This window comes from Podarcis gaigeae, assembly GCF_964106915.1.
Source record: "Podarcis gaigeae genome assembly, chromosome: 16".
In the NCBI taxonomy this organism is placed as follows: domain Eukaryota; kingdom Metazoa; phylum Chordata; class Lepidosauria; order Squamata; family Lacertidae; genus Podarcis; species Podarcis gaigeae.
Window position 1 is genome coordinate 37,573,324 of NC_139693.1, and position 12,212 is coordinate 37,585,535.

At 47.6% G+C, this 12,212-nt stretch overlaps 2 protein-coding genes across 3 annotated transcripts in view; both read right to left on the bottom strand.

Annotated features, from left to right (window-relative positions):
- Positions 1-1,973, bottom strand: part of CFAP251 (cilia and flagella associated protein 251) — a 35,715-nt gene extending 33,742 nt beyond the window's left edge. The window contains exons 1-2 of one of the 2 annotated variants that reach the window (XM_083716957.1): positions 1,820-1,973; positions 496-844 (exon numbers count right to left, since the gene is read on the bottom strand). In XM_083716957.1, coding sequence (XP_083573083.1) covers positions 496-789 — 294 coding nt within the window. In that variant the 5' untranslated portion in view covers positions 790-844; positions 1,820-1,973. Of the gene's footprint in view, positions 1-491; positions 845-1,819 lie in introns of both variants that reach the window. The other variant, XM_083716958.1, reaches the window with a different exon arrangement.
- Positions 1,974-4,545: 2,572 nt separating this feature from the next.
- Positions 4,546-12,164, bottom strand: PSMD9 (proteasome 26S subunit, non-ATPase 9). Its single transcript, XM_083717839.1, has 6 exons — positions 11,920-12,164; positions 10,590-10,692; positions 8,516-8,709; positions 7,471-7,572; positions 6,196-6,284; positions 4,546-4,899 (listed from the first exon to the last, which is right to left on the bottom strand). The coding sequence occupies exons 1-6, from the start codon at positions 12,040-12,042 to the stop codon at positions 4,872-4,874; spliced, it is 639 nt and encodes a 212-aa protein (XP_083573965.1). The 5' UTR covers positions 12,043-12,164; the 3' UTR covers positions 4,546-4,871.
- Between the last annotated feature and the right edge of the window lie 48 nt (positions 12,165-12,212).

Below are 12,212 nucleotides of genomic sequence, written 5' to 3' on the forward strand. Positions count from 1 at the left end.
ATAAATAGCTACTTGCTTGTTCAATGCAAATTGTCATCCACTTTGGTCTCCTTGCCTGCCTATGAATAAGCAACAATATCCCTCTCAGGACAGCACCTTCACAAAGCCAAAGTTTTGAAAAAGAGTAGGGAGAGGGGGTGTCCAGCTGTGAAGACCTTTGCAGGTTATACCTTTTCAGTTTGCTTTAAGTGCTTGCAAAAATTGAATAGTTTATCAATTTCATGTGCAGGAGCCCAAACTGCAAAGCCCTGAATCTCTGCTCCCTGGTGTCCACCCAGCAATACTCCAAATATTTCCAGGCCTATCAATACTTTCATGAGAACTAGAAACATGATGTTTTTATTATTAGTATTTCAAAATGAAAGGTGAGCTTCCTAGGACGCTGCATGCTGTGTGCCCAACTGCAGAACAAAAAGTCCCGTGTCTTTGGTCCACTGGGGCACCTCTGCTGATTTATGGGTCTCACCATGACAAATGCTTTGTGTGAATACTTACACCAGGTAAACTGGTGGCAGCAGTGTTGTTGGAAGTTTCCAGTAGGTTCGGAGAGCTGCTGGTTTCTGCTGGGAGAACATCTTGGGAGGCCTGCACTGGTGTCTCCCTGTCAAAAGTGACTTCCATGGGTTCTGCTGAAAATTGGGGCTGCGGACTGGGCTGGCTCTGAAGGCTTGGCTCCGAGTCCATAGCAGCACCCACAACCTCCATCTCTTCTCTTGGTGCCTCAGTCGCTTCCTCCAATCCTTTTGTCCCCTGAGAAGGGGGTTCCGATTCATTGGTGTCTTCCTCCATCTCCAAGGAACTTTACTGGAAAAAGCAGTCTTGTACCCAGTGCGACTCAGGAACTCTTAAGAAACAAATAAATAAATCAGTGCAGTTTTGAAAAGAACAATCTACCATATTGGTTCTCAGTGGTGCCCATTTGTATCCAAACACAAACAACAACTTGTTCCTTGGTGTCACAAACCTCCATGCAAAGTTTGGCCATCATCTCTTTAAGAGGTGTCCATAGGGACAGAGAACAGAAAAACGACTTTGTAAAATATACAGTGTATATAGTATATATAATTATGAAGCAAGCACCTGAGATTGCCCACTAATGAGGAACAAAATACTCTAGGCTGCTCTTACGTCTTTCATATTCTAGGCAACAATCTTAGCCCCACTTACCAAGGAGAGCAGAGTGCGGGGAGAGCCAGTGAGGCACAGTGGCGAAGAGCGCCAGACTCCCGGAACCCGGGAGGGTAAAGGTAAAGGACCCCTGACAGTTAAGTCCAGTCGCGAATGACTCTGGGGTTGCAGCGCTCATCTCGCTTTACTGGCCAAGGGAGCCGGCGTTTGTCTGCAGACAGCTTCCAGGTCATGTGGCCAGCATGACTATGCCACTTCTGGCGAACCAGAGCAGCGCATGGAAACGCCGTTTGCCTTCCCGCTGGAGCGGTACCTATTTATCTACTTGCATTTTATGGCGTGCTTTCAGACTGCTAGGTTGGCAGGAGCAGGGACCGAACAACGGGAGCTCACCCCGTCGCAGGGATTTGAACCGCCGACCTTCTGATCGGCAAGCCCAAGAGGCTCTGTGGTTTGACCACAGCGCCACCCACCAGGGTTCAAATCCCCCACTTGGGCACCACTTTGCCCACAGAGTGAGGGCCTCGGGCCAGCCCTTGCCTCTCAGCCTACCCTACCTCGCAGGGTTGTTGTGGTGTGGGATTGGAGATGGCGGGGAGAACCACCCCGTGCACGGATCACCTTGAGCTCCTTGGGAAGAAAAGGGAGGGGCACGAATATGCAACGCAGTAGAGGCAGCAGAGAGACCTACCTCCTCCCCAGCCCCTTTGCAACAGACCCCCAGGAGCCCCGGGCCTCGTCAGCCGCCGCGTAGCTGCTCCTGCAGGACGGGCAGCTGTTTGGCTTCCTCCCCTTGTTGCCATAGCGACCGGCGGCAGCCCGGGCCCTTTCCTTTCGCCGGCGCGCGAGGGTTGACAGGCGGGGCTATGCAAATTAAAGACCAATGGCGGTCCGAGAAAAGAAGGAGGGCGGAGCTTAACGTTTCCCCTTTCAGAGGCTGCGCGAGCCGAGAAGTTGCCAGGTGCGCTTTGCAGAGCGAGGGAAGCGCCGCTCGCCCCTGGCAGGTGCGCCCTTGGCAGCGCGCAGGTGCTCGCCCGCACCTGGAAGGCGTCGGGAAAGGGGTCCGGGGTAACTGAGGGGGGAGGTGGTCGCTGCTCCGCTTTGTGCGAGGGCTGAAAGTCCGTTCTCTTTTGCAGGGGGGACAACTTGAATAAAATACTGGGGAGGGGGAGCCCCAGGTAAGCCCCGCCCACATAATCGAATGGCAATACCCATCCACTTTCGGGGGGCGAAGACCCCTCGGGCCCTGGGAGTTGGATCCTATGGGGCCAGACTTCTCGCAACACCTCCTCCACTTTCCTGCTTTTCATTTTTTTAAAATAATATTTTCATTCATTTTAACATATAAATTATAAAATGCACCACAGAACTTATCACTTATACAATCTTTTTGGACTTCCATCAGCACCTCTGATGATCCACCGTTTTAACCACTTCTTATGCATTTCTTAACTTTATATTGCCTTTACATCTCTTAACAAGTCAACCTCCCCCTTATCCATTTTTACAATACTTCTAATAATACTCCTCACAAAACTTCTTGCAACCCTACAAACGTGTCGTCTGTTCTTCACAATTACTTTTCAAATAGTCCATAAATTTACTCCAGTCTTCCGTGAATTTCTGGTCTCGCCAGTTTCGAACCCTTCCTGTTAGTTTATCTAGTTTCTTTCCTGCTTTTCCAGGCTTTGAAGGGCGTTGCTATTCCAGATGTGGACGCAGCTGGACGGGACGCCTCCAGCTTGAGCCTCTTACTATGCTATGCTGCTTGTTTCTTACCTTTAGTTCACAAACATGCATCCGTTGAAGGTTGTTTTTTTATTACCTTCTTTTCTGTCACGAGTCTGATTTCCTTGATAATTCTTCCCTGTTCTACTCTGTTTATTAGCATATACTACACATCCACACCACGGAGGGCATCTTCTCCACTTTTGCCATTTTTCCACTTTTTTGAAATACTTCTGCTTTCTGCCTATACGCAGCTCCCTCAGCCCATGATACAAAAGTTCTATATGGTTATCTAATTTTATTGTCTGCGTGACAAGTTTCATTTTCTTCAATAATTTTACCTGTTTTTTTCTACCCATTGGCATGTCACTCTGTTTTGAACTAGTCTGGCATCTTGAAGAGAAGTTCAAGGCTTTTCTCCCCTCATGTGTCTTTATTCTCATCCATAATTTTCATTTTGAATAGTTTCACCACACCATAATTTTTCTTTATTACACTTCACAATATTTATATACAATATTTATATACATGACAAAAGACACTCTACTTTACCCTGGTCTTGGGTACTTGAGATTATATAATGTCCCACTTTAGCTGTCATTTTAATTTTATAGGGTTTTTGTATTTCCTATTGTTCTGCCCTGCTGTTGGATCTTCTGAAGGCAGGTAATTAATTAATTAATTATCCTTCTACTGCAGACCCGAGCTCCTTGACCTAATTTCAACCATCATTTGGAGGACATGGTGGTTCTTCCCTCAGAAACCTGACTGGACTAGCAGTTAATTCTTTCTTCAGTTCTGGTGACAGGATAGTGCCCTCTGCACCCGAGTCAGCCCAGGGCAGCCCATGTGACATTTACATCTCTGTCCTCCAACAGATAAGGTGGCCATTTTTATTTTTATTTTACAAAATAATGTCTGAAGGGCTATTCTGAGGGAATTCAGTCAGTCATTCTCTCTCTCTCTCTCTCTCTCTCTCACACACACACACACACACCCAAAATGGAAGTGTGCAGCATTTAAGAAACCTTTAAAAACAATGCAGAACAGTCATTAAAATGACTGGCTATTAAAGGCACCCTCTAGATGCAGAACAGCTTGGTCCCAGTCTGGTTAAAAAATAAAAATAAAAGCCCAAGAGAGAGCAGGCAGGACCTTGAAGCTGCCCTTCCTTCAGCAGTGAGCTCCTGGAACGCAAACTAAACAGGCACACAGGCTATCAAGCCACATACTTTCTCACAGAGATTGTTTGTATTTGTCTATATAAATTAGAACAGTTGGGTTGTGTCCACTGCTAGTTAAGAGCCTCTGCGGAGACTTTTCCAAGTATGTCTTTGTGCACAGGGCTATACTGCTAGTTACTCTAGGAGCAAAGAAAGCTGCTTTATACCAAGGGAGACCTTTGGTCCATCTAGCTCAGTATGGCTACAATGGCTGCAGCAGCGGCTCTTGGGGGTTTCAGGCAGGGGTCTCTGCCAGCCCTACCTGCAGATGCCGGGAAGTGCACTTGGGACCGTGCTCTGCCATTGAGCTTATGTCCCTTCCCCGTCTAAGCTGGAATATGCAGCCTATTTTAAAAACTTTATTCAAAATGACTTGATAATACAAAGTACAACATAAATTAACATTCCAGGTCTGACAACAGATATGCCACAGTAAACAAAAAAGAAAATGGAAAGACACCATGAGTACTGGTGTAAAACTTTTATTGGCAAATTCCCAAGCAAACCAAAATGTCACAGAATAAGTCATCCAATTCTGCAGAAAGCCACAAGCTCTCCTTTCCAACTTTTATTTACAACAGGGGCAAACACCATAAGAGGAGGACTAACTAATCCCTTAAATCCTTTAAACTCTTTCAAAACAGCATCTGTGTGTCAGATTCAAACCCCTCTTGACAGCCAACACCAAAACCTCAGCATTTGTCTTTCCACATCCTGGCTTCTTCGGGTTAAGGGGCTCCAACCCAGGTTGAGATGCCATCAAGTACTTTTGAGCTTTCTCACGGAAAAACATCATCTTTGCAGAGGGACTATATTGCAACTTGGGGGAAAGAAAAGAGAAAGATATGAGACCTTCTGCAATTCTAATATTTTGATTATAAGAAATCTCAGAGGATCATACTTCTCAGGCATGCACTTTTTATTTGAGGAAGGGTTGTAACTCACCAGAAGAGCATCTGCTTCACAGTTGGACCAGTACAATGATTGGCAAAGCTAGTCAAGAACTGCAGATCCTCATTTAAAACTGGGGGGGGGGGTATTTTCCCAAAACAAGGGCAGGGAAGGAAAGAAGTGCAACACCCATTCTAGACCCTGGAGTTCAGGGAATGGCCAGGACACCAGACCCCTCAGGACTCTCCCGGAGAAGGGGGCTGCTAGCAATGGGACACCAACCCTGGGAAATTCATGCAAGAGGCAACCACCAGATTGTCCAGAAACAGGCTGCGCACAAACTCCTACATCCTGGGCCAACCTGATGCTCTCCAGACCTTTTGGACTACAACTCCCATCAGCTCTTGTGCGCACAGGTGGGAGTTTTAGTCCCAAACACCTGGAGGGCATCAGGTTGACCAGGGCTACCCTCCTGCTACATGCAGAACCCAGCTTTCTGCGCACAATGGCCAAGATTGGTCAGAAGCTCCTTGTGCTTGCAGAACGTAATTTTAGCTTGCCCGGAGGAAACGACACTGAAACAAACAGCTGCTTCATTTGATGGGGCAGGGAAAGTCTCCCTGGGTATGAACCTCTAGAGCAGGTGGGGAGGGGAAGCTGTAGCCCTCAGGACGCTGCTGGACTCTAGTTCCCACCCACCCCAAATCAGCCATGTTGGTGGGGGTGATGGCAGCTGGGAGCCCAACAGCCCTTCTGGAAGGCAGGAGTATTCTCCCTCACTCAGTTATTTACATCCCACCATTATCTCAAGCTTCAATTCATCAAGGCAGCTTCAGACACTGAAAAACAGCATTATGAAATGCACAGTATTTGCCTGCCCCTTAGCTGCCAAAGGCCCGTCTGAACAGGAAGCCTAAGCCTAACCAAGCAGGAGCCAGGTTAGCCTCTCTGGGGAGGGAAGGCCCTCTCTCTCATTCACCAGCAACCTGTGAAGGCTCTTGGCACCTGGGCAGGATTGTACAGGTAGGCACATGTGTCACAGGGGGGGAGGAGGAGGGCCCTCTCCCAACATGTTTCCCTTAGTGCTGCCAAACATCAATGCACATGGAAGAGAGAGATTCCAATCATAGCTGGCCAGCGAGTTCAGAACTGAGGTTACAAGAGTGATGCAGGACCGGCTACAAAGGTGTCAGTCGGTGCTGCCTTTGATTTTTGGATTGCTTACCCCAGAAGCCCTTTTCCACTCCAGCGTTTCGGGGTGAGCCCCAAATGAAGCTTCTCACCATTGCGGATCACGGTCACACTTAGCGGCTGCTGCAGGGGGCAGAAAATAAACAAGAGAGTCCTCACTGCACGCAAGACAGTTCTAGTAACTGGCTGAATATCTTGTGGAACGCCCAAGGGAGCTGTAGGTGAAGGGAGGGAGGGGAGGGCCCCATGTCCTCTGTGCCTCATTGCTGAGCTTATGGCACAGCCAAAAGTGGGGACTTATCAACATCAGGTAGGGGCCCTAGCTGTATCATTTTAGACACCTGCTAAAAGACCTTGATTAGGGAAGCCTACCTAGACATGTCATTTTATTACAGTACTTGTTTTTAAGTTTCTCTCCTTTTAATGGTATTTTTAATAAATATTTAGCTCTACTTTTCTTTGTCTCTTCTGATTAAGAGGCAAGTAAACTTGATTAGATAAAAACATCAAATGATTCTATGTCATACAAATACACACACAAATCAACAAATCACACAGCCACAGAAGTAAAGGGCAAAGGGACTTTATAGGATTTAAAGTTCTGAGTCACTTGGTGTTACATTTCACGTTACTGACTGATCACTCAAAAGCTTCGAAATAAACTACTGCTTTGTCAGCTTAAATGGCATTTAAGTTTTAAAAGGCTTTTTAATAACGTGTTCAGGTGGGGTTAGATTTATAGGCTTTTATTTCAAAATTCAAAAAGAAGAAAAAAACATAAAAACACATAGACACACACAAATCAACCAGTCACAGAAGGGCAATGGACACACACCCCCACCCCGTGCATCCTGGTAGACCTGCTTGGGACACCAAGGTCTATGATTAGTCAGACTGTGGTGCCTTCCCAGTTGGGACTGTGTCACTGGTGCCTCCAGGCTGGGCTACAGATTCACAGCAAGTGCTGGAGCTGTTTTCCACCAGCAGGTCATCACTGAAGGGTCGACTCCAAAGGGAATATCCCCCTTGATTCAGTGTTCAAAGGAGGAGTAGCATGGAAGCCCCTTTTTAGCTTGGCGGCAGAAAGTAGGTGTGACACAAGTGCTTTAAGGAGGGCGGCAGCTATCAGTCTCCTGCCCTTTTGGAGCATCAGTGGGTGACTTCAGGCAAGTGTCGCTCTGCACGTGCTCCGCACTGTGGCTTGGTTTGCCTTCTACCTGGTCACTGATACTGGCAGGCTCTGTGAGCATTTGTGTGGATGAAGGTGAGACCCCATTTCAGACACGGAGGGAGGGGGAAAGCTGCTCACCCCTTCACTGTGTTGGACCACAGTGGCGATATTCTGCAGCGACTGGAAGTTGTGAGTGTTGACGGAGCCAAACTCGACGATCTCGTCGTTAACTTGCAACCCCTTCAGAGAGAACCAAAGAACACATTATAAACCCTGGTTTCCCCTTGGGAAGCCAAAGTCAGTACCTGGTACTTTAGCATTGTTCTACCAGAGAGCCTAGGACTTGCCAATCAGAAGGTTGGCGGTTCGAATACCCGTGACGGGGTGAGCTCCCATTGCTCGGTCCCAGCTCCTGCCAACCTAGCAGTTCGAAAGCACGCCAAAAAATGCAAGTAGATAAATAGGTACCGCTCTGGCGGGAAGGTAAACAGCGTTTCCGTGCGCTGCTCTGGTTCCCCAGAAGTGGCTTAGTCATGCTGGCCACATGACCCGGAAGCTGTACGCCGGCTCCCTTGGCCAATAAAGCGAGATGAGCGCCCCAGAGTCGGTCGTGACTGGACCTAATGGTCAGGGGTCCCTTTACCTTTACCTTTTTAAGTTTGGCAGGGGACCGCCCAAACCTTAGAAATTTAAAAACAGCAAGATTATGATTGTTTGGGATACAAAAAGAGAAATACAAACTGCAGACACCTGAAATCCTGTGCACAGCTCAGCAGGGATTATGGCCAGGGGGGAGCTGGTAGCAGTGTCATATCCCAAATGAAAATGGCTGAGTAACAGGTGGAGAGGGGCAATGTGACAGGTGTAAATAAAATTATACATGGTGTGGACACATTTTCTCCTTTCTTATCATGCCAGGACCCAGTGGGATCACCCAATGAAGTTGGGGATGAAAGATTCATGGCAGACAAAAGGAAGGACTTCTTCACACAGCAGTGAAGAGCTAAATTACAAATAAGATGTGATAAAGTCCACCAGCTTGGATAGTTTCCAAAGTAGATTAGACAAATTCACCGAGGAGGGTAAGGCTATCAACGGCTACTGGCCCAAAGCAGCGGGGTTCTACTTCGCCAAATAACAAACCCACAAAGGTCTGGATGGGCGAGAGAGATGCAATACTTGCCGAGAAGCTCGCTGGAGAACCCTGCGTGACGGCATTCACCCTGGCAAAAGCCTGGGGCAACACCTGACTCTGGCTCCTGGCTTCGGCTCGCGCTTCCGCCTCGTCCTTTTCGCGCTTCTCCTTCTCCCGGGCGTGGAGCTGGTGCAGAGCCTGTTCCACCTGGTGCATCAAGGCTTTGTGATCATTCTGCAAACCTGAAAGTAGTGGGGAAGCGCCTGTAAGCCCAAGATGTATTTGCACAGAAAGCTGTTCTCTGAGTTATTATGGTTCTTTAAGCCAGTGTTTCCCAACCTTTGGTCTCCAGCTGTTTTTGGACTACAACTCCCGTCATCCCTAGCTAGCAAGACCAAAGGTCAGGGATGATGGGAATTGTAGTCCAAAAAGAGCTGGAGACCAAAGGTTGGGAAACACTGCTTTAAGCAATGGCATCAACACACATGCGCTTGGGGATGAACAGGCATGAGGGGTCCCTGGCAGGAAATGGAGGAGAGGGGAGGAAACGGAAGAATAGGCAACGATTTCAAGCTGGCTTGAAATCTGTACTGAGGCTTCGGTACAATAATGTACAGTACAGGAATGAAAAGGATGAAAGGAGAAATGGCAGAGTGATCTCAGGAAATGGTCTCCAAGCAACAATCACAGAATTGTTGAGCTGGAAGGGACTCAAAGGGTCCATATAGTCCAACATCCTGAAATGCAGGAATCACAGCTAAAGACCCTCTAGCAGAAGGCCACCCAACCTTTGCTTCAAAGCCACCACTGATGGCTGGCCAACCACTTTCCAAGGGAGTCCATTCCACTGCTGAACAGCCTTCACCACCAATAAAGTTATTCCTAATGATTACTTAGAATTTCATTTCTTGTAATTTGAATCCATTGGTTTGGTCCTGCCCTCTGCAGCAGCAGAAAACAAGCTTGCACACTCAATATAAATAATAATAATAATAATAATAATAATAATAATAATAATAATAATAATGTCTCTAAGCCACAACAAATCTATAAAATACTGCTGCTTAGAGATTTTTTGGTGCACAGTGATGAATAAACATGATAAAATATTAATCATTTGTTATATATGATAACAAAATAATATTTAACTCAAAAAAATGGGAACAAAATTACTTGAACTATACATCTGATCAGAGAACAGCTGGATTCTCCCAAGATAGGAAGCTGCCTTGTACCAAATTTGATCTGGGTCCATCTGGTTCAGTACTGCCTACACCGACTGGCAGCAGCTCTCCAGGGAATCTTTCCTGGTCACAGACCCACCTGGAAACGCTGCCACAAAGGGAACCTGGGATCTTCAGCATGCAGAGCAGATACTCCCCCATGGAGCCATGGTCTTTCCTTCAAGGTTAGATAGATGCTCTACACATTAGATCTTGTCTGCACTTGTACCAGAATTACAGCATTATCCACAGGTTGCTGATCTTAGACTTCTTTTTATAGAACCCTAGGGCTGGGCAACATAACGTCCAAAACCCGTTTGAAGTCCGTACCGTGATATTGGTTTCGTAATGTTTGACCTGGCAATATATCATGAATCATTCTCTCTGTGTGTATGTGCTATGCAAAAATCACAACGTGGGGGAAACTGTGAAGCCAGCCAATGCTCCTCTTGTTTCTGCAGCCGCTGTTAACTCTTGCCAGCTCAGCTCTTCCCTGCCTCATGCAGAGGGCAGCAAAACAGAAGAGCAGGCGCCGGCAAAAATCATGATACAGGAAAAAACATGAACCAACTGAGGCCACTGCATAGCTCCATCCTTATTTCAGACACTGTGATATATTGGTATATCACAATGTTTAGCTGGTGATATATCGCAATGCTGAAAACCAGATATTGTCCAGCCATATAGAACACCCCACCCCATTAATATTTTCCTTTCAGATTGGTGGGCAAGCCAAACCTTAAGCCCCTCTGAACTCATGTGTTGTGGCTGCAATCCCAAGCACTGAATGCTACCTGAGAGTAAGCCCCACTGAAAACAGTGCAGCTGACTACCAAGTAAACATACCCAAGTAAACGTACCCGGGCTGCAAATCAATTAAATTGTGGACTGTTGCTTACAGATGATGTTGTGCCTTGCTGTCCGGACTTGATAGACATCCACATCAGCACGAGGATAGCCTTCAACATCCACAAGTGGTTCGTTCATCCCGACACCTTTTTGCTGCAGCATAAAAAGAAAAAACACAATTACCCCTTTGAGACCTTTTCCCGAATAGGGCAGATAATGTATTAGCTTAAAATCCTCTTTCCTTTACAGTACAATAATACACGTGTCTACTCAGAAGTAAGTTCTATTGAGTTCAATGAGACTTCCAGATAGGTATAGCATTGCTATTAACAGAGATATTAGTTTGCAAGTTTATTATTATTAATAATAATAATAATAATAATATTCATACTGCCTTTTATCCGTAGGCCTCAGGGTAATACAGAAGATTAAAATACAAGATCAAAACACATAATGAAAACAAGAAGTGACCACGGTAGCATTAAAAGACACCAAGCGCTGCAACTGCTGCAATGTTACAGATACCCTCATGGAACCATCGGGTTGGAAGGGACCTCGAGGGTCATCCATCCCAACCCCCGGCAACGCAGGAGTGAAACACAACGGCTTGCAGACGGCAGGGCGGCAAATTCACCGGGCAATGAGGGCGAGGCCACGATGTCGCAGCAGCTCCCCGGGTCATAGAATCATAGAGCTGGAAGAGACCACAAGGGCCATCGAGTCCAACCCCCTGCCAAGCAGGAAACACCATCAGAGCACTCCTGATATATGGTTGTCAAGCCTCTGCTTAAAGACCTCCAAAGAAGGAGACTCCACCACACTCCTTGGCAGCAAATTCCACTGTCGAACAGCTCTTACTGTCAGGAAGTTCTTCCTAATGTTTAGGTGGAATCTTCTTTCTTGTAGTTTGGATCCATTGCTCCGTGTCCGCTTCTCTGGAGCAGCAGAAAACAACCTTTCTCCCTCCTCTATGTGACATCCTTTTATATATTGGAACATGGCTATCATATCACCCCTTAACCTCCTCTTCTCCAGGCTAAACATGCCCAGCTCCCTTAGCCGTTCCTCATAAGGCATCGTTTCCAGGCCTTTCACCATTTTGGTTGCCCTCCTCTGGACACGTTCCAGTTTGTCAGTGTCCTTCTTGAACTGTGGTGCCCAGAACTGGACACAGTACTCCAGGTGAGGTCTGACCAGAGCAGAATACAGTGGCACTATTACTTCCCTTGATCTAGATGCTATACTCCTATTGATGCAGCCCACAATTGCATTGGCTTTTTTAGCTGCCGCGTCACACTAGGACCCCGGGGCGGCGGCTGCTGCTGCTGCTGCTGCTGCCGCCGAGACCCCAACCCGCCCGGCCCGGGAGTTGCGACTCACGTCCTCCAGGACTCCGTAATAGGCTCGGATCTGGGCCTCCAGCTCGTCTTTCTTCCGCAGCAGCAGCTGCACGTCGCTGACGGAGATGCCCTTGGGCTCCGGAGCCTCGTCCTGCGCCGACATCCCGGCAGGAGGGAGAAGCGCGGCTCCGCCAACCAGGCCCGGGGCGAGGGGCGCCTCTCCAGACGCGACAGCAGCCACGGAGGAGCCAAAACAGCCTCGTCACGGCCGGGCGGGGGGGCGGGGCCTCCTGCAGGAAGAGGCGGGGTTTGCGCGTGACGGCGAGGGGCGGT

What these genes read in the sequence shown, in the direction of transcription:
- PSMD9 (XM_083717839.1), bottom strand. Translation starts at nt 12,042, where the DNA reads ATGTCGGCGCAGGACGAGGCTCCGGAGCCCAAGGGCATCTCCGTCAGC. An exon ending in ATTACGGAGTCCTGGAGGAC is followed by an intron (nt 10,693 to 11,919) that starts GTGAGTCGCAAC and finishes TTTATGCTGCAG; the next exon opens with CAAAAAGGTGTCGGGATGAA. An exon ending in AGCAAGGCACAACATCATCT is followed by an intron (nt 8,710 to 10,589) that starts GTAAGCAACAGT and finishes CACTACTTTCAG; the next exon opens with GTTTGCAGAATGATCACAAA.